At 42.0% G+C, this 19,864-nt stretch overlaps 2 protein-coding genes across 2 annotated transcripts; one reads left to right on the forward strand and one right to left on the reverse strand.

The window, feature by feature from the left end:
• Positions 1-7,169: 7,169 nt before the first annotated feature.
• LOC118503042 (pickpocket protein 28-like) lies at positions 7,170-9,905 on the reverse strand. The gene is made up of 6 exons (XM_036035875.1): positions 9,493-9,905; positions 9,181-9,432; positions 8,663-9,101; positions 8,073-8,602; positions 7,699-8,001; positions 7,170-7,626 (listed from the first exon to the last, which is right to left on the reverse strand). The coding sequence occupies exons 1-6, from the start codon at positions 9,681-9,683 to the stop codon at positions 7,578-7,580; spliced, it is 1,764 nt and encodes a 587-aa protein (XP_035891768.1). The 5' UTR covers positions 9,684-9,905; the 3' UTR covers positions 7,170-7,577.
• Positions 9,906-13,831: 3,926 nt separating this feature from the next.
• On the forward strand, positions 13,832-16,372 carry LOC118506868 (pickpocket protein 28-like). The gene is made up of 5 exons (XM_036044604.1): positions 13,832-14,031; positions 14,099-14,344; positions 14,423-14,861; positions 14,937-15,466; positions 15,540-16,372. The coding sequence occupies exons 1-5, from the start codon at positions 13,832-13,834 to the stop codon at positions 15,835-15,837; spliced, it is 1,713 nt and encodes a 570-aa protein (XP_035900497.1). The 3' UTR covers positions 15,838-16,372.
• Positions 16,373-19,864: the final 3,492 nt, after the last annotated feature.

Genomic DNA, 19,864 nt, shown 5'->3' on the forward strand with positions numbered 1-19,864 from the left:
AAGCTTGATGAAAGGGATGTCGAAACAAGCAGAAGACATCGATTACGGCTCAATGAACAATATGATGGTGAGTAAGGATGCATTTAATAATAAGCCAGATAAAGGGGGCGGTAATGACTCTTCTGTTCTTCTGTATATTCAAAACTTCTATTTGATGAATTCTTTGAGACTAACAAAGAACGTTCATGAGGATTTTATTACTTGAAAATAACCTATCTATGGATTTGTCATAAAGGATCGCTTCAGCGAAAAAAGGAAGCATCCTTCTAAAATATATTTGTTTCAATTAAATAAACCAGGAATGGTCCACCAGGAACTTTTGAGGTGCTTTTGGCAACATAGTTTAATAAGTCTCTACGGTGAGTCATGTTAATGTAAAGAAGTCCCTTTCAGCGCTTGTAAAGAAGTTTTGGCTCTGAAGCTGATTTTTCTCGATCATCATTATAGCTTATACATAGATTCAACGTGAGACTAGGACTCTGTCAGGTTCCAAGGTTTGTATGTTAGTGTATCTATATAACATAAAAAGGAATTTAAATCTGTCTTCAAAGCATGGACACTGTACATTGACACTGTACTGGACACTGTACTGTACACTGTCAATATTGTATTGCATCAGTAGCTTTCTAAGATGTAGTGAAACTCTTAACCAAAAAAATTTGAATTAAATTTTGAGTACTGCCAACAGTTTAAGCCTACACTCACTCTCAAATTCTCACAAACTTGCTCCTTATAAGTGTTTTGAGAGCTTTGTTAGAGTATACCGATGAAGGAGTAGAATATAACCTTACCTAGCTATTTGAGGTATTGACTTTATTTTTCTATTTTTTTTGCTAAGTAGATATCCTTATGGCCGCCCCACGGTTGCCGAAGCGATAGTGGCACCAGACTTCACCGAAGTTCAAATCTCAGTTAGACTGTCTCACCGTACACAGTGTTTGTCTACCTTGCTACGGGTAATGGCAGTCCGGGTCCTTTCGAGATTGCTGTGCCAAAGAAGAAGAAGTAGATATCCTTTTTAAACTTTACATTTCTATCCAAGAATTCTGCAAGTTCTATAATAATCCAAGGTAAAAAACATAACAAAGTTTGAATTATAATACAATAATATAACTCTATTGTTTAAAAAAACTAAAACATTTTAAAGATAGTAAGTTAGTAAATTAGTATGTAAACTTGAACCTATCTATTAAACTGATAACAAAAAATACAAAAAGGCGTACAAAACGTTATACAAACAAAGCACCAAAGCACAGCTACACAGTAAAACAATCAAATTCGGCTGAGTATTCTTTTCCCCTGCTGTGAATTAATTGTTCTCGGCTGTTGAACATCACGGTTGCTCATTGAGCTAACGTACACACCACACACACTCACACACGGAACGACATTTGGTTTTAATTGAAATTGACAGTTGACTCCCTCGTAGCCAGTTGGTTTGGGGTGGATTAATCGATCCCAAAAATTGTTCTCCAAACCATCCCCGAATGACATCCATCCTTGTGCGATCTAATTTTCGCCCAACCCAAGGGCACGTCAATCATCTAACGTTCCTGGGGCAAAAATTATCCCCCAACATTCGCAATCGCAGGGATGCATTTAATCATGTTGCCACTGCCGACCAACGGGGTCCACAGTTCGCAAAAGACAATATTGGTCGATCGAAATCGAAAAGAAAATCCATGTAGCCCCTTTTATGTGTGTCTCTCATGTCCTCTGACTGTGCCACGAAAGCGAACCACGTAGCTCATTAGCATACCGTTGCCAACCGTGCGCCAAATAAAACAAAGAAGGTGTGCCACCCTTTTGCTGCAGAGTGGTTTCATTCCCTTCACGACATATGTCTCGTTCAACCCGTTCGACGTGCCCTTCATTCGCCGTCGTTCGATGCGTTCTGTTCGATAATGGAATGGGATGGGAACACCGACCTTCGGGGTGCAAAAAAAGACAACCACGAATAAAGCGGCACTTGTGCAGATCTGTCGGTTACTGTCACGAACGCTTTAGCCCTTTAGACCTCACCGTTCCCGGCCATTTGGTAGAGGATTTTTTTGTACAGCTCGTGTTATAAAATTCACATTTGTGCAGTGTTGGAACGTGATTTTTGATAAATTCATAACATTCATTCCCCGGGCTGACGCTCGATTTCTTCGTTGCGTTTCACAGAGACACCGAAAGAAAAACTGATTCGATCGCGCAACACAAGCGACACACGTACCCTTGTTTTGTACACGCGCAATTCATGCGCGAAATGTGAAATTAGAATAATAAAACGTGTGGTGCGTCTTCCCGGGCAGCCCGAATGACGAATGAGCGACGTGTCTTGGGTAGCTGGTGTCTTGGTGGCACACGGGCAGCAAAAACTCCGACACACGCGAAACGCAAAGTGATGTAATTGGTATGGATACCGGCAGATGAATCCCGGGAAATCGATACACCGACAACGATGCGGGTGCAGCAGCGACATTGAATTGAATGCAGTTAAAATGTCAATTGAATTCAAATTTTCCCTCCATTCGGGTACGGTTCGGCTTCGCTATCGTGGATCGCACGGTGCATCAGCGTTGCATCACCGGGTGTAGGATTTGAAGTAAATGGATGACATGAGGGTTGACGATTAATGAGAGGTGGTTTCTTTTCCTGGAACCAACGCAATCAAGTGCAATGATTTGTTGAATACAATGAAGCTCTATTTGTAGCAGAGCAAGCGAGCCCGCATTTGCAAAGAAAGCTTAGGGTCTGATTGATTAGTTGGAAAGAAACTATAAGGTAGTTCTGAGGTTCTGTATTGAAATACTTAGAAAGTCTTTGTCATGATGCTGTTCGATTTCAAAGACATTCTTAAACATGTCTTGAATAAATTGAACATCTTATGAACAAAAAGTCTTTAAAAGATTGGTAAAGCACCAGCTTGTATGTTGTTGTACATATAGAGGTGTTCTCCAAGAACAGGAAACTTGTCACGGTCGCCCTGGGGTGAATTTGTATTTACTGTCCAGCCACTTGCACCTTTTGAAACTCTTAAGGCGTTGCCCGAATACACGGTACGGAGCATTGGGAAAGCATCGGGCCTTACCTCGGGTAGGGAGACTCCTATGTTCCAGAAGAAGTATAAGTTAAACCGTTGTGCCTTAAGCACTTCTAAGCAGCAACTAGTAAGAACTGAGTGTATGGAGCGTAGTTTAATCTATATAAAACAATGAAAATAGGTTTTGATTAAAAGGCGAAGTGCGCCAATAAAACAGCATGTGCATTCCAGTTAAACAACTTATTAATTTAGATGCCGATTTTGTTGATAAGCAATAACCTTTGACATTTAATATATCCGAAATGGGAACCAACTGCAGTTACTCGGTGACTCTTGTCACCAAGTGTTTCTCAAGGTATCTCGTTGTAGTTTTCATGGGTTGGATTTTAGTTCACGAAACTCGCATGTTTCAGAATATATAATACTACGAGACTTGAAAATCACCAATGCTTCCACCAACAAAATAAACATCAGGAATTCTAGGACATTTCGATTCTAATCCTCGATTATCAAACTATAAGTGGTCTAAGGCAACTCCTAGTGCACATGAGCAAAGCGTTATAGTCATCATAGGATTTTGGAGTAAGGAGCATGTTGGTCTCTTAAGGAGAAGATCTCTAATATGAAAAGTGACATTATTATCAGTATTCTGTTTCTCATAGAGGTCACGCCTAGAGCTCCAAGCTCCAATACAACGGATGTAGATCATGGTTGACACCCTGGCTCATGGACTTCGAAATTATTGATAACGAAGCATTCGAATACATCCATGATGAGGTGTCTCCCTCACTAAATAGACCCTCGCTACGACAGAGACTTTGCCGCTAAAACAGGACTTTGCCTTTAGATGACGGAACACCATGCTACAGAAAAACGGAGCAGACCTTATCCAAGATGCTAAGGTTAAGCTGTGGCTTCACAATTCAGAGGAGGAAATGTCTTTCAACTCAAATGAAATCAAATAAATAGGCGTTCTAAAACTGCGTCCATGAATTTCACAATTTTTATAAAGTGACAAGTAATCTATGCAAGTTCACGATGTTGTTTGATTGTACTAGGTATAATTTCAAAATAATGATCATTTTTGGAAAACCAACAAGTGATTGGCAGAACTCGCCTGTTCCTTTTCAATAATAAATTTTGGGCATAGTTTTACATTTTATTTATTTTAATTATAACTAATCAGATTAGATTCTGGAACATCCACTGCCGATGCCCTCCTGCGATGCAGTAAGCCATTTATTAATTGTGCCAATTTAAATCACATTTCACATACATTCCCCAACAAAGACTGTTGTAACAGTTGACAGCCAGATCACATTTTCGACCACAAAAGACCACTTTTCACACAGTTTCTATTGCCGGAAATGGCAAATACAATCCTTCTCCCATCGCACAGCTTTAACCGTTCCCCAGTGGCACGCCACACCAAACGCTGCGGTGCGTAAAAATCTCCATTCAGCTCAAAATTGACCTCCCACAACAGGAACAGAACCGCGACTGAACGGCCTGCCATTGTTCACCCGGTGGACAGTTTACGTCAATTTGCTTACGCGCCTTGGACGCCGGGTTTGACGCACTTTGCCACCCGATTAATGAGAAAGGAAAATAAAATCTAACCGTCTGCTTTTGTTTGGCTGCTAAACTGTGAGTGCAATAATAATCATAATAACTAAACATTAATTTTCCCACCTCGCGCACGTTGCGTCCTTTTTCCCGCCCGATTCCAGATTGCTAAAACGCAAATTCCCAGTCCTATTCCACGGCAGCCGGGCGTCCGGGACTATCATTAGTGTGCGCGTGTGCGTGTGATGGGCCTGATGAGATGAATTAGAATAATTATTAAACTGTCCAAAAAATGCTATCACGCGCGTGCTTTTCTGCGGTTCGATGTCATACATGCCGCGTCGGACAGCATAATGGACGGTAGAGGAAAAAGGCACACTTACACACACACACATCCGCACGCTTAAAGCAGAATAAAATGATTTGCTGTCCGCTGGCTTTTGAGTAATATGCTGCGGCTTTGGCTCACGTCGTTAATGGGACAACGGAATAGCCCGGGCGCTTAACAACCACCGGGTGATCCACCGGGTGACCGGGCTTCGAGCCGGTGAGTGCAAAGTGAGTGTAGAATGGGTAGCTAATGTAGGAAATTTACAATAAAATAAATAACCACCCATTCGTTTTAAGCTGCCAGGCACGAGGGTCCGATAGGCGGTCGACAGAGCACCAATTGCTTCGGCAGCACTCGTCGGGAAAAAGAAATTACGATCACCAATGCCGGGTTTGATGGAACTGAAGGGGAGAAAGGGAAGCGTAGGGAACAAACGCAACTCGAGCGCGCGCGTACTCATCATGGATGGAAGTAATCATAAAATGCCTTCCAATGCCACCGCGTGATGAATGATCGAGCTGTTGTTTTTTTTCTGCAGAGCTTTATTTTTTAAAGCAAGTGGATAAGGTACTTTCTTAATTTTGCAGAAACGCAAAACTTTACATTTCTTTTGCACCTTCATTTTAAGCGCTTAACACGTACACGCTTTTGCAGTATAAAATCGGAGAAAAGTTTATGCCCTGAGAGCGAGGCGTTCCATGAATGGAAGGTTTGGTTTTATTACACACTAGGGGCAATAAGTTTAATGATGGATGCTTAGTGCTAGTTTTAGAATGATTTATTTTGTTTTGCTTTTTCCCCGCTTACGGGCATTTGGTTTTGCTGTTTAATTAGTGAATGTTGTTTAGTATTGCTCAAGTGACGTGCTTTGGTTAAGTGATTTCAACTACTGATTAATGGAATTAATGATCGATAGAAATACAAAATCTAAAAAAAAAAATCTTTATGGTTGTGGTTTTAATGAGACAATAGGTTGACGAGCCATAACATCGGAGCTTTTTTTATTTCTTGGAAGGACGGCCAGACCATATAACTCAAATCGAAGAATTAGGACTCTTCTAAAATCACCTTTTCACTTTCACAAAATCACTTCCAAAAAAATAAAGATAAATTTTCAATCTAGACATATTAATAAAAAAGACGTGCCATATTAAACGAAATAAACAAATGATGTACCTAAGACGACACTCTGGATTTCCATTTCTTGTTCTAAGGATCCGACCGTGGTTAGTGGTCTATTTGGGGTTTTGAACGTTTCGAAAAAATTATAATTATCGAAGCAGTCCTGAAAAATTCTGAGACTATGGCTTTTACTCTTATAGTCGTGTTGATTCGTTTACCTCGGTATTTAAACCCTTGGACAACTCGTCTTTGTTCAGTTCTGTCTATGTGCTGTAATTTAAATGTGTTTGTGAATGATATTCAGTAGTTAAGGAGCTTATGTGTCATTTAAATACATTAAGCATTTCTTGTTCAACTTCTAAGAGGTTCTAGAAACTCAACTTTGTTCGATTAATTCTTAATTTTTTCCCTTTGTCCCATTGTCCAATTTAAGATAACTTAAAAGTAAAATTAAGCAATGGTAGGCTGCGGACAATACGGCGTCAAGCCGTAATACTAAAATATAAAAAAAATATGGTAAGCTATGTTTGGTTTTTTATTAAATACACAAAAAGAATCTTCTTTACTAGAAAAAATCATTAAATTGATAAATTCATTAAATAAATAAACAATTTCATTAAATCGCAAAAAAGCAAAACAATATTCAACATATTCCATCACACATTCATAAGCTCTTAACATGCATGTTAATACACCGCCGATTACCGCCGGTAAGAAGATCTGTTCGAATGCCCAGCACTGTACTCATGATAACACCCCGTCGCAGAATGTTTAAACCGGATTCACATGTACCTTACATTTCATGTGCTCATTGATGAGCGGCAATGCGCAAACCGGGCTGTGCCATCGGCGAATTAGCCGAAAACAGACATTTATTTATTTGCAAAAACACCACACAACAACCCATATAAATTGGCTATTTATATTCATAAGCAATTAGAAGAAGTTTAATTGCATTTCACTCGTACGTGGAGGCTGCCGTAAACCTGGCCGCTCGTACGGTAAAGAAACTGCTTCCGTCTTGAGATGTTTATGATTTTTGTTTTCGCTTGTCTGCCACCCTGCCAAGGTGGCTGCTACCTGTTTGTGAGGGGAAATTTAAGAGATTAGATGGAAACGCTGTTGATTAGATAAGATGAAGAGGTTGGCTGGTATTGTACTTCCCTGTTTTCGGTCGCCTCTTTTTGGGGTGAAGAATTCTTTAAGGATGTTTTACACACGTTTTTCGCTCGATTTTTTGTTGTCTTAAATGGAGAAATTTTAAGATTCTCCCCGAAGAAGAACAGACACAGTCTTTATCGGGGCTCCATCAGTGTCCATTAGTAGAAGGATACATTCAACGCAACAGAGGTACCGCCACGCACGCAGGAGTGACTTTCGGTGTTTATAATTTATTCAACCAATCGCTTGATTTATGGCGACAAGTTTCGATAAATCGGTCCGGTATGGCGATCACTTCCTAGACCGATCGTGCCCGCCGCACTACTTTTAGGCCAGGTGAGGAAATGATAAAATAGCGTGCCATTCATCTTAGCTCATCGCAATAAATCGTTTCTTTCCCAAGACGGATGACACAGAACTGTGGTGGCATTAGCAATACAGAAAAAAATGGCGCAGGAACTGTTTGGAATATTTCGCCGCGCGACTTTACCACTTGTTGGAGACTTTGCGAGCACGACCACCGGCCGGTCCGAATTCCTCCGGCGGAAGTATGAGTGCCGGTTTGATCACCTGCGCTGTTTCGGACCGCGAATATGCTCCTCTGCGTGCCATGAGAGGTTTCAGTGTGCAGTAGTACACGATCTCCACGATGCTCAGTATGCTGACGCCCATAAAGAGCCCTAGAACTCCGCCACAGTTGGCAAGAAAATCACTTATGCCAAACAGTTCGCTGCGTTTGATCGGGATGAAGCGAGAGATCTTGAAGTGGATCGAAAGATAGGACAGCTCAGTTCTGGGGAAAGAATAAAGCGAGAAATTCACATGCAGATTCTTTTCGCATTAAGTCACTAATAGATTCCTTACGCGTTGGTAACTCCAGCTATGAGATGAATATTCTCAGCCAACTTCCTCCAGTCGAACATAGCCTGTGAAATCTCCGTATTGTAAAAGATAGAATTACAAGCCGGGAGGCAATTGCAGTGCTCCAAAAAATTGTCCGTCTTATTAAGCTCATGCAGCAAGTCCATTTCTTCCAGCACCGAAAGCGCCGTATCGGTACAGCTAGCCTTTCCCAGACCACAAATTCGAGCATCGCTCGTACGCGGCAATGGAAACGGTACACATCCGCATGTCTTGAGCGTATAGTTCGACAAACATTCGATATCACAGTTAAACTTGGAGTACACCTTAAAGTAGCGTAGATAACGCTCGTGATTGTAGTAACAAAGACGGCGCTGTGGATTGTACCGACGAACGTTGGGAGCTGTGTCGAAGACTAACGGATCAACTAAGACGGACACCTCCTGACTGAGAGGAATCCTGAAGAATTGGTTCAACATGCGGGGATACTGGACAGGTGAGTGTAGGTGCACTTTGAATCCCTGGAATGAGTTCTGAGAAAGACCAGCCTGTTTATGTACAAATTCCCAGCTACCATATGAAAGGTTACCTACTCCACACAGATAATCCATATCATACTTCTGAACCTTCAGGATTACAAACATCCCAGCTCTTCTTCCCGCACCAAAAGCTCGCCTAGGGTACGTGTCTCCCCCAGCGCCATTGCTATAACCCTCATCCATGTTCCACTGCTTCGACGTTTCATTCTCCGCCATATACTCATACTCCGTGTGCAGCTGCTCTCGTCTCATTAGATCGTCTGCCGCTAGCGAGTTGAATGTGTAACAGATCCCGGCCTCCGTTAGTGTTTGCTTGAAGAAATCCTTACAATCAACGATGTGCTCCCTCCAACCACACATTAAAAAGATATCGTCAAACGGTATGGCCATCCGCTGCAGCAGCTCCACCACGTCATCAGCGTACGATTCGTTGTTCATCTCTATCCCGAACGAAAAGTCACACACCTGCAGAAGCGCTTCGAGCTTTGCAAGTCTTCGAAGCAGAAGTGAAAAAAGCAACTGTCATTTTTACAACTTCGGCAGAAGCATTACTGACGGTCCCGTGTACTCACTGCTCCGTGGCCATAAACTGCCAGAGGTCTTCATCGTTAAATAGCTGGTAGGCGGTTGTAAAGTCAAGATCCTTTTTGCGAACTTTCGTTTCAGGACAGATCGTTACGGCGGGAAATGGGATGGTAAACACTGGGGCAGGCTTCTCTGCAAACGTCACCACAACTGGCTCTCGATCCCATTTCCTGTACACACTGTGTATCAAGCTGCCACACCCGTACAGCGACAGCAAACAGACAACAATCCACCAAATCCTGTAAAAGGAGGAGGTAATTAGGGTTTTCTAACTTTGGATGATATTTGTGAGACGCTACCTCTCTACTGTAGTACGCTTATTGCCCACCAGATACTTAAACCCATGAATTGTACTGTTGGTACAGTAATCGACCCAAAGACTGCGAGTTCCAATGTCCTTGTACGATTCGTTCAGTAGCTCCGGTTGCCAGAGTTTCCTACCGTTAGTAGACGCTGATGTACGCAACTTTGCTAGCTTCATCTCAACCATGTCCAATGTCCAGCAAGGTTCGGATGCAACTGCAATAATTCGTTCGCTACCTTTTTAGCGTGTGAAAGTAGCGTGCAACTATAAAGTTAGCGAGAAGGATCCGCATGAATTATGAAACCGAAAGCACTCCCAGACGGGGGCTCAATTAGTGTGTGCGTGTCATGGTAAGCTATTATATATGGAATTGAAGATGGTTGTAGATTCGTTTCGAGATACCGCAGGTTTGTGGCATGGGTTATCAATTTTTAAATATTTTCGTGGTCGTCTTGTGGGGGATAAAACTGTGTCGGCTACCAGTGAAAGCTTCCACTCTGCAACACCACTTAACTACACTTCTTATCCTCTTGAATGCATTTAAAAAAAAGGCCTGCCTTAGTGTTGCGGAAATTGGCGTGATAAAAGTTGCACTCAATGTGCACAAACCCGTCACCATGGTCCGTGGCTGATGACCGAAAGATGGACACACGAAGCTTCAATCCTCATCTCCCTTGAAGGAGAAAGGCTTTTCGAGACGGAATCCGTCGCAAGCGAAAGGCATCCAAATCTTGGAAGTAATGAATATTTATTTATTCACTGTTGTTTATTTATTATTTCAACAGTTTTGTGCATGAAACCGAGCAGCCGAATTTTGGATCGGATTTGGGTCGGCTGGGAAGATGGTGTTGGCCCCTGAGGGCAACAAAATGCCGTTTTGTGGTTAGCGCATGGTGAGCTGGACAAAATTTGAGGACTGGACAAAAGTGTACTTAAAGTCATTTACATTTCACAACCAGTGTTTAAATCGTTTTCTTCTTCATATTATATTTAAAGGTTATTTTTGTAAAGGTTGTATTAAAGAACAAAAATTAAATTTAAATTCTTTATGTTTAATTACACAACCTGCCCAACATTTTACAAAGCGTTCTTAACCTACTGTCCCATCGCGAAAGAAACCGAAAAAAAATACAAACGTGCCAAAACGAAAATCGTGACGCTCGAAGATCATAACTGTGCGCCCCGGTCCAAACCGTTCTCTCTGCGCAAAGTCAACTCCCAGCGCAAGGAGTACAAAAACAACTGGGACGTCCTGATCAACTGTCAAGCTGAAGCTTTGGAGATTTTTGCCGGTTGTTTATCTGACGAGAATTTCACGGCCCAGTACGCTGATCCTCCCAGAATTTGGGCCAATCCATCCAGCAAAACGAAGACGAAACTGCCCGAAAAATGGGGCTGGCAAGACGCGATTGTTTTGCGGCTGTCCCCTACCGCATGCTTGCGCCAATCCATTCGGCCTGTGGTGCGTGTGTACACTGCGATCAGCTTATGATCACATTTTTCATGCTCGCTTTAAAAAGTCTCTCCCTGAACGTAATGCAAACAGTCTTCGGATCTTCGTTGGTTTTTTTTTTGTTCTCGCATAGGAGGAAAACTACCCATACGTAAGGACTTACTGACGTGCCCAACGAATCGGCAACGGTAGATCATCAAACCGACCGTTTGGAGAAAAAAAGCAACACTAACTACGCAATTTGGTGGGAGGTGAGAAAAGTCGTGCGCGATCGCGAACCGCAATTTGCAAACAATTTTCATCAGGTTCTCCTTACCTTTTTTCGATGTGCTTTTTTAATGTTTAAAATTGAAATTTATCCCCCAGGCACCGGCCCGGAAACAACCGTGCCAGCTCGATCAATCTTTCAGCATTTTTAAAGGTAAGCCCGGGAAGAAAATTGTCCACGCCAACCACGATGGCGTATGATGGACGGGCTTTTGGCGGGGGGAGAGAGCTCGTTTTGCTTCCTTTGTTTCACATCGCTGTCACATCGCGATTGTACGTTTCTTTTAAATTTTCTTTTACGGTTCTCTCAAACCGCATGCATTCCTTTTTGCGCATCCTTCAACTCTGATTAGGGAAGCTCTGGTCCGAAGATAGTGGAGCTTCACTTTTTTTTTTGTTTTTTGGTGTTCGCTTTTGGGTAATTGGATGAAACGCATCACCTTCTCGTCAAGCCGCGTAAGAACAAAAAGGTGCCAACATGCAGCGTGCCTACAGTCGGTTGCACTTTCTCCCGTGTCCACTTTTCGGTGCTTTCGATGCGTGCCCTTAGGGAAGAGGAGCAAAAATGCATTAACTTTTCCTGCAGATTGGGACGGAGTGGGACGAAATTGTATGCGGTGTGGATGGATGTAGCTGATCTTTCAGACTGGCCGCAAGCCGTAAAACGGTTGATTCGCATGCATTGAAAGCTAAGGAAAGAGATTAAAGTGCGGTAGATAGTTCACACCTTCGGGCGACGAAAACATGTGCTTGAATGTTTTCAAAAGTGTAGTATGTAGAAGTGTTGCTAAATGGCACATCGGAGTTTGAGTTATTTTTTTTAAATAATTTCTCTCAATTGTAAATAGTTGTTGGAAAGCTGTTGAAACTTAAGCATCAATTGAAGTGAAGGCCTCTAAATAGCCTTCATTTTTCGTTCGACCTTCAATTGCATTTAACCCTCATGGCTAAATACACATACTGTACTGTTTAACTTACGATAGTCCACAGAAGATACTGGAGTTTCGCATGGTTTTGAGCTTAATTTGACGAGCGTTAGCTCAATTTTATTATGACCTTTTCGATCAAAAATAGCCGCTGTCGCCTCGGCCACCGGTTCGGCCATGGTGAAAGTTGGGCTTAAGATATATCGGGTTACGTTGCTGATGATAACTTTTATAAATTATCGCAGCAATAAAGTTGTTACGGCGATCACATTCATACTTGGGACTCGCAGCATTGAATATGCGTTCACCGAATGGAGAATGTAAAAATGGTCAGAATTTTGACTGTTCTTGTAGGTCCAGTATGATACTTCATGGCTGTTACTTAAATCATGGGAGAAGACAAAATATAATTGATACTTACTAATATTTTCGATACTACACCACCTGCATTCATATTTATGTTATCAAACCTGTTTTCTAATTTGTTTATATTAATTAAATTCAAAAAATGAAGTAGAACATTTATTTCCTATACCGATTAAAGTAAAAAAATGGACATTTCCTTATTGATTTTTGGACAAGATGTGGTTGTTTCATTGTTTAGTTCTGAAGTCCAACCATTTAACAATTAAATTAAATTCAGCATATCAAAATCTATTTTAACTTATTCGAAAACCGCGTCTCATGCACAAACGCGACAAAATTTAGGTTGGTTGTTGGCGTAACGACCAACGTAGTCATTGCGGCTAGTGATGGCTAAGTTCGAAAAAAGTCGGAACCTCTTGCGTATGCAACATTAATATGTAGTGGTATTAATTAATGGTAGTTGCAATGCTTTAAGAATTGTTCGAAGCTAGTTGGAGCTGTTTAGAACTTTCCAGAACCGCTCATCGGCAGTAGAAATCGTCGGTGCCCCAAAACAGTGTGAAGCTGTGGATGCAATTTCGAAAACCCATCACGAGTGCTGATCTTTTTTTTCATGGCTTAACAACTTCTGCTAGGACAAACCGGACATCTAATTGCTTGCTAGACTCATTAATGCCACAATCCTCACATCGTAGGATGATCCGGGAGGATTTGTTAGCCTGTCCTGTCGTTTAAAGGTGGCCCCGTCAGTTGTGCTCGCAGCTAGATAGGCGTTCGCTCATTTCGCTACTCTGGTGCCTGGATAAAATGCTCAACTTTGTCACCTCGCCTCACAGATCGCATTACATTACATCAAAGTATATAACTTTAAAGAACCACAAGTTTTGCTTTTCAAGTAGCTTCATAGGAACATCTATAACGATCATTTTTAAAAACTAAAGCAATTTACTACAGCAATCCGTGCCAACTAACACTTTATCAGCCTCATCTTCAGCAGCCTTGATAACACACCCCAGAAATCAAACAAGAAAAAGGTCAAACATACCCCTAAATCATAGCTTGTACATGCCAGCTCGTTGCAATCCAATGACAATGACAACCCCACATTATAGCCCCAGTGTCCCACATATTTGCATTGGCTGCTGTCGTGCTGGCCGCATTTCCTATTTTGAATATTTTAAGACACACCGCAACCGATACATGACACACGATACGCGGGAGTGCTAATTGCACGACTCTCCGATGGAGGACACATAAAGCCCACCACAGCCGTATGGGTTGGATTTCATCAAGCTCCATTATTCGTAGCTTTCCGCACGAGCATGGCGCCAACATCGATTCCTATACGGCTGTACTCGGATCGAGCGAAAAAGTTTGTATCGCCCCAAGGCCGCCCGACCACTGTGCGCAAGCTGAAGGAAGCAAGCAACGTTGGGTTGAACATCTTTCGGGACTACTGTGCGAACAGTTCGATCCATGGGTTTAAGTACTTCGTGGGTGCGAATAGAACACGAGCCGAAAAGTATGGTGCTTGGAAATATTTTGGGTGCCAAATGAGCATTACAATGGATTGCTTTCCACTCCAATAGAATCTGGTGGGCGACAATGTGCATCCTCTCGATATATGGTTGTGGCAGCCTCATACAGACCGTGTTCGATAAGTGGAGACGTGATCCGGTAGTGGTTACCTTTGCGGAGAAACCAACCCCGATCTACGATATCCCCTTTCCGGCCGTTACTATCTGTCCGATCACGAAGGTGAAGTCTAGTGTGCTCAACTTTACGGCGGTATATAAGAGCGTTGTAGACGGCAGTGGGAATATTACTGAAGAGGAGTAGTATTGAGTTCCAACTTCTGACACCAGCTGCGATACTAAATGTACCACCACTAATCCTTCCGAACTCTGTTTCAGATACGATCGATTTCTAGCGATGATACAGGTGTGCGACTTTTCGTTCAATCAATTTCTACCCAATCAACATTTTGACGACAACCTGGTGCACGTGCTGCAAGACATGGCTCTCTCGTTCGATGATTTGTTCTTGAGATGTATTTGGCGAAACAAGTACACTAGCTGCGAGAATCTGTTCGCAAAGACGCTAACGGAGCGTGGTATATGCTACACCTTCAATGGACTGTCGGAGGACGTCATTCTACGGAAGGAAGAGTTTCACCGTGATTTTGATCATTTGAGCGAAAAGAAATCATCGAAAAACTGGTCGATGGAGCAAGGCTATAAACCCAATCTAGGGCTGGATGTTTATCCGAGGCGTGTGGTAAGTGCAGGATCTTCGGCGGGACTCATAGTGCTCCTGAAATCTGACCTGCAAGATATGGACTATCTTTGTGGGGTAAGCGCACTTTCCAGAGATAAGTACTGATGTTTGGAATAAGATTGTTTTGTGAGTCGACTGTGCTGGTTTCAGAATTCTTTCCAGGGCTTTCAAGCGCAAATTCACACCCCGAACCAAATTCCTCAGATCTCGAGCCAAAGCATACGGGTACCGATGAATCAAGCGCTCACCGTCCGAATCGACCCATTTCTGATAACCACCTCGAAAAACGTGAAGTCCTACAGCGCTCAGAAACGTCGCTGCTACTATCCACAGGAGCGATATCTACGCTTCTTTCGCATCTACACCAAGCGTAACTGTGAGCTAGAGTGTTTGGCCAACTTTACGCTGCACATGTGCGGATGCGTCCAGTACTCGATGCCACGACCCCCCTCCGTACACATCTGTGGTATTGAGCGGCTCGAGTGTTGCGAGCAGGCGGAATCGATTCTACAGGAGCAGGGGCTAGGTTCGGTGGACAACTCGTCGCGAATGTTGCTGCAATCGTGCTACTGTTTGCCGGCCTGCATCTTTCTCGAGTACAAGACAGAGATGTCGCAGGCACACTTTGACTGGCAACGGTTAACCAACACGATCCATCTGTTCGAGAGGGAAATGAATCAGTAAGATGATTGTTCGGTTTTTGTTTTAAATGAGGAAGGTGATTAATTGTGGAACATGCTGGTTTTTTTCAAGCTCGGAAATGTCATCTATATCGATCTACTACAAGGAGGCTCAGTTCATCTCAATCAAACGCAATCAACTGTTCGGGCTGAATGACTTCATAGCGAACTGTGGCGGGATTCTTGGTTTGTTCATGGGTGTGAGCCTTCTGAGTATTGTGGAGATACTCTATTACTTCACCATGAAGCCACTGATCAATCATTTTATGACGAAATATCGGAAGAACCACAAAATAGCTGCAGTGGAACCATACGTTCCAGGAGGTACCTATAGTACTACGTTCAACAGGTTCCTGCGGGATGTTGCTTAACGTGTTGAATGTATCTGAGTCAACAAGATTCTTAAGCTTCAAACTTCAAATATTTCATACGTACTATCACAATGAATACCTGTAAGATGGTCACAGATAGTGTTTCATTTTGTTCTTGTATGAATCCTGAAGTCTCAAAAACACAATAGAACTCTATTTCCGAACCGCTATCATAACTTATAAACTTCTGAGTCCTAAAAGCCTAATTTCGTTGAACTCCAATCCATTACCGCAGCAGCTGCATCTGCAGCACGTTCATCTGCCCAACAAAAGGGATCAAAAGGATGCAGGATGCTTATCGTGACTACAAATCGCTCTGCTTAATGCGTCTCCTCCTTCCAAACACTTGCATTCGGATGCATTTTCTCCTTCACCCAAGTCCCGGGGTTTTTAATCTTTTATTTGTTAAGAGTAAGTTCGGAACCGCACGATCGACACGAGATTAGAAATCGGCGGTAGAGTTTTACCGGCTGGCGGTGACTTTTACCATTCTGACCACACAGGCACACAGAAGGCTCCCTCAAGAGAAGGGATAAAAAAGGGATCCGCCATCCGTTTGCGAGTTTTTATCTCATTTTTTCCAAAGCGCACCATCGAACCATTATTTTGCGCTCATCGCACCGAACCGATCTGAAGAACATGACACGAGGAAAATGTTAAAAGGTTGAGGTTTCTTATGACATTTAATTTTTTAATTAAAATTACTGTTTTATCCTGTTTTTCTTTCACGAGCACATCAGCGTGCCTTGAAACATTGTTCCGCATCGGTGAAAGGGGCAAGGGTCAGCTTGGTGGAGAGAAAATGTAGATTGAAAGTGATATTTTTCCACCCATATACTCGAGGAATGGGGGAATGAGTTGAGCTTTCGGAACAAGGTTAAGGACTTCCAAACGTTCTTCTCTCATATTGAACTCCTGTTTGCTAGGAGAAACGTTCCAGGAGACAGGTGTCTTTTATTGTTCTTCGATTCGATGAACCTCACCGCCGCTCAACATCCTTCTGGCTTTACTCGATGCAGCTTCAAACAGGCCTAGCCTTCAATAAGACACCCAACATGACGTTTCAAAAACTGTTGGAATGGAAAAGCTACTAAAACAAACTGCTGGAAGGAAGTGCTTAAAAACTGCTCTCAGAGCAAGGAGAACCAACTGCTAGCTTTGAAGGAAACACTCACCAAAAGCTCACCCGAAAACGTGAACATGTGCAACGAGGCGCGCGCACGCACGCCCTATGAAGATATGTTCCGCGAGATAAGCCGGCGTGTAATAATGGAAAATAAAGTAAATAGTTTATTTGTTCTTCACCCCACTCGAAAGCGCAGAAACGTTCACTTAAAACTGACCTTCCTGGGTCGTGGAAGTAGTTTACGTCTTCCTAAGTTTCTTTCTAATTCCCGTACCGAAGAAATCCCGATAAGCATCAAAACCTGGTGACTGAAGTTTTTTTTTTTGTTTAGGGGGTAGTTTTAATGCGAAGGAACAAAAGTTTTCCCCCAGGTTGTTTCAAATTCCACCGGAACCGGCACATTAAAAAGTGACCTCTCAAGGTGTTTTTGATTTTTGGAAGAAATGCGCGGCAGCTTTTAATTCAATAATAATGAAAAACAAACCAAATTAGCCACAGCGGCAGACGCAACTTGGAAAGCGTCTTTCCAAGTCATCTTAACCATCCAAATAGGATTGGATGGGATGGAATGATTTTCAAAGGATTATAGACTCATCGCTGTCACTGCTCGTTTTGCAGCGACCGCGAATCCTCCGCGAGCAATAGAAAGATCCACCTGACAGCCAGGTACACCCCTTCACCCTCGCATCTGTCACATTTTTAACATCATTTTAATGCTCTCCCTCTGTTCCGTGGGCTAACGCCGCACAACGCAAATATCCGAATAGATAAGGAGTAGACAACTCCCGGAGCAGCCCCCTCACGAAACCCCTTTTTCCAGTCAATGGTGACCCCATTGGAGAGGAGGAAAGTTTTGCGCACAACATTCCTCGCCCCGAGGTGGTTGTTGATGAGTCCCCGACATTCCTTATCGGAAGCGAAGTAGTTAAATTTACGACCCTCTCCACCTTCAACCGGAGGACACCGAAAAGTTGGGCCCAGACTTTTCGGGTTAATGCTGCTCTATTAACGCCTAAATAACCGGAACCGTCTTAAATTTCCGACCAACTCGTCGATCCCTCTTTCATATCCCCGTTCCATACCTCTTTCAAACTCGTGTTTCGAACGATCGTTAACCGTTAACGACCGCGCGGCTATGCAATCGGACACGGACAATCTTTGGGCGTCACGGGGTTTGTAGTGGGTGTTCTCTGTTTCGGCACGGCACCGATCGGTATCGGTTTGGGAATCATAATCGTAATCGTAAATACGCATAAAGTTATTGTTTATTGTGGTTTAAAACAAATAGACTCGGGGCAGTGCATGGATGATGGGTGTGTATGTGTGCTTAAGACAAAGAGTGTTCCCATTGCCTGGGTGGGAAGGGAACAATGTGTGTGTGCGATACATGTTTTTCGATAACTTTAAGTAGGATGAGCGAGGTGGTTGATGCAATTCGTCACACATGCTCATTCTTCATGTAATGCTTATATGTTTCCAACAGCAATTATTTGAAAAAAGATTTCGCTACGGTATCGTTTTAAACATTAATAAGTTTCATCGCAGCAGGAATTTTGGCTCATTATTTATTTTTCTTTTAATTTCATTTTATTTTTTCCATTAGATGTAGAATCCTCGCTATTTATTCAGTCATAAGGAAATTATTTAATTATATTTTAAGTATGAGATAAAGGATTTGTATGAGCTAGCAAATTTTTTACTTTTATTGTTTGTTTTGTAATTTATTTAATTTGTTATTTAATTTATTTTTGATATTCACTATCAATTATTAATTATATGATTAGTTTCTTTTTTTAAACGTTGTGCAAGCATTTTTTTTATTTTTTATGGTGAAACAAGGTTTTTAACCTTATCAAATTCTAGATTAATTAAACAATAAAACAAGGTTCATGAATGATTGATTTCTTTTTTTATATTTTCTTTTAATGTTTGATGACTTATTACTTTGTTATTGGAGCTGTTTCTGTTTTAAATCGTTGTTCTTATTTGTGTTTCGTCGAACATACTTTTCTTATCTGTTTGTATTTGTCTTTAGAGTTATTTTATGTTTTCATTGAATTTTTCTTATTTTTGCTCTTTTTATCATGTTTGAAATTCTTTTGTGTGTTTTGTGAATTTATTTTTAATGAGTGGTTTTACTTGTTTTGTTTCATCTTCTTCTTCCTTCCTTGACTCTACAATCTGGAAAGGTCTGGGCCTGCCATTTCTGGCTTTCTGTGACTTAATTTTACCCGTAGCAAAGTAGTCAGCCCTGCGTACGGGGAGGCGGTCTGGATGGGATTTGAACACCGGTCCTCCCGTGTGACGCCCGGCGTCGTTATTGCCATGGCCACCGGAATGCTCCTTGACTTATTATTTTTAAGTAATGTTAATTTACTGGTTAAACTCCTTTTTAATGTTATATTTTATATGGTTCGTGCTTAAAAAAAATTTAACTTCAGCTGTTGATTTTATTTAGTTTTTAAAATTTCCTACGTGTACAATTTTTACTAAAGATGTATGATTTAAATAATTTTAAAACTCCACTAAAATCATTCAGATCTTACGTTGGTTGACTGTTCTGGTAACTGGTAATAATATGTGCAACACATTTGTTCTTAATTTATTGATCGTCATCTAACAGACGTACTATCGTAATTAAATTTAAATCTTCTTGTTGCTACAATCTTCGTCCTCCTTGTGAAAATATTTGATAGTGTTTTGCATTATCTTCTCATGTTCATAATTCTTATTCGCCGATAATGCGCTTCACTCCGCGGGTGGCACCGGTGGGCGGATGGGACCCATCCTAAACAAAACACATACACATATGCACATCGGAATACCACCCTCTCGTAATACAACTCGCACACCGACCTATCGGCTTATCGCGTTCCGGAGTTGGCGGATGTTTTATGACCA

Source organism: Anopheles stephensi, chromosome 2 (genome assembly GCF_013141755.1).
Source record: "Anopheles stephensi strain Indian chromosome 2, UCI_ANSTEP_V1.0, whole genome shotgun sequence".
Lineage (NCBI taxonomy): Eukaryota > Metazoa > Arthropoda > Insecta > Diptera > Culicidae > Anopheles > Anopheles stephensi.

What these genes read in the sequence shown, in the direction of transcription:
- LOC118503042 (XM_036035875.1), bottom strand. Translation starts at nt 9,683, where the DNA reads ATGGTTGAGATGAAGCTAGCAAAGTTGCGTACATCAGCGTCTACTAAC. An exon ending in AAGCGTACTACAGTAGAGAG is followed by an intron (nt 9,433 to 9,492) that starts GTAGCGTCTCAC and finishes CTCCTTTTACAG; the next exon opens with GATTTGGTGGATTGTTGTCT. An exon ending in CAGTTTATGGCCACGGAGCA is followed by an intron (nt 9,102 to 9,180) that starts GTGAGTACACGG and finishes TCTGCTTCGAAG; the next exon opens with ACTTGCAAAGCTCGAAGCGC.
- LOC118506868 (XM_036044604.1), top strand. Translation starts at nt 13,832, where the DNA reads ATGGCGCCAACATCGATTCCTATACGGCTGTACTCGGATCGAGCGAAA. An exon ending in AATAGAACACGAGCCGAAAA is followed by an intron (nt 14,032 to 14,098) that starts GTATGGTGCTTG and finishes CCACTCCAATAG; the next exon opens with AATCTGGTGGGCGACAATGT. An exon ending in GGGAATATTACTGAAGAGGA is followed by an intron (nt 14,345 to 14,422) that starts GTAGTATTGAGT and finishes ACTCTGTTTCAG; the next exon opens with ATACGATCGATTTCTAGCGA.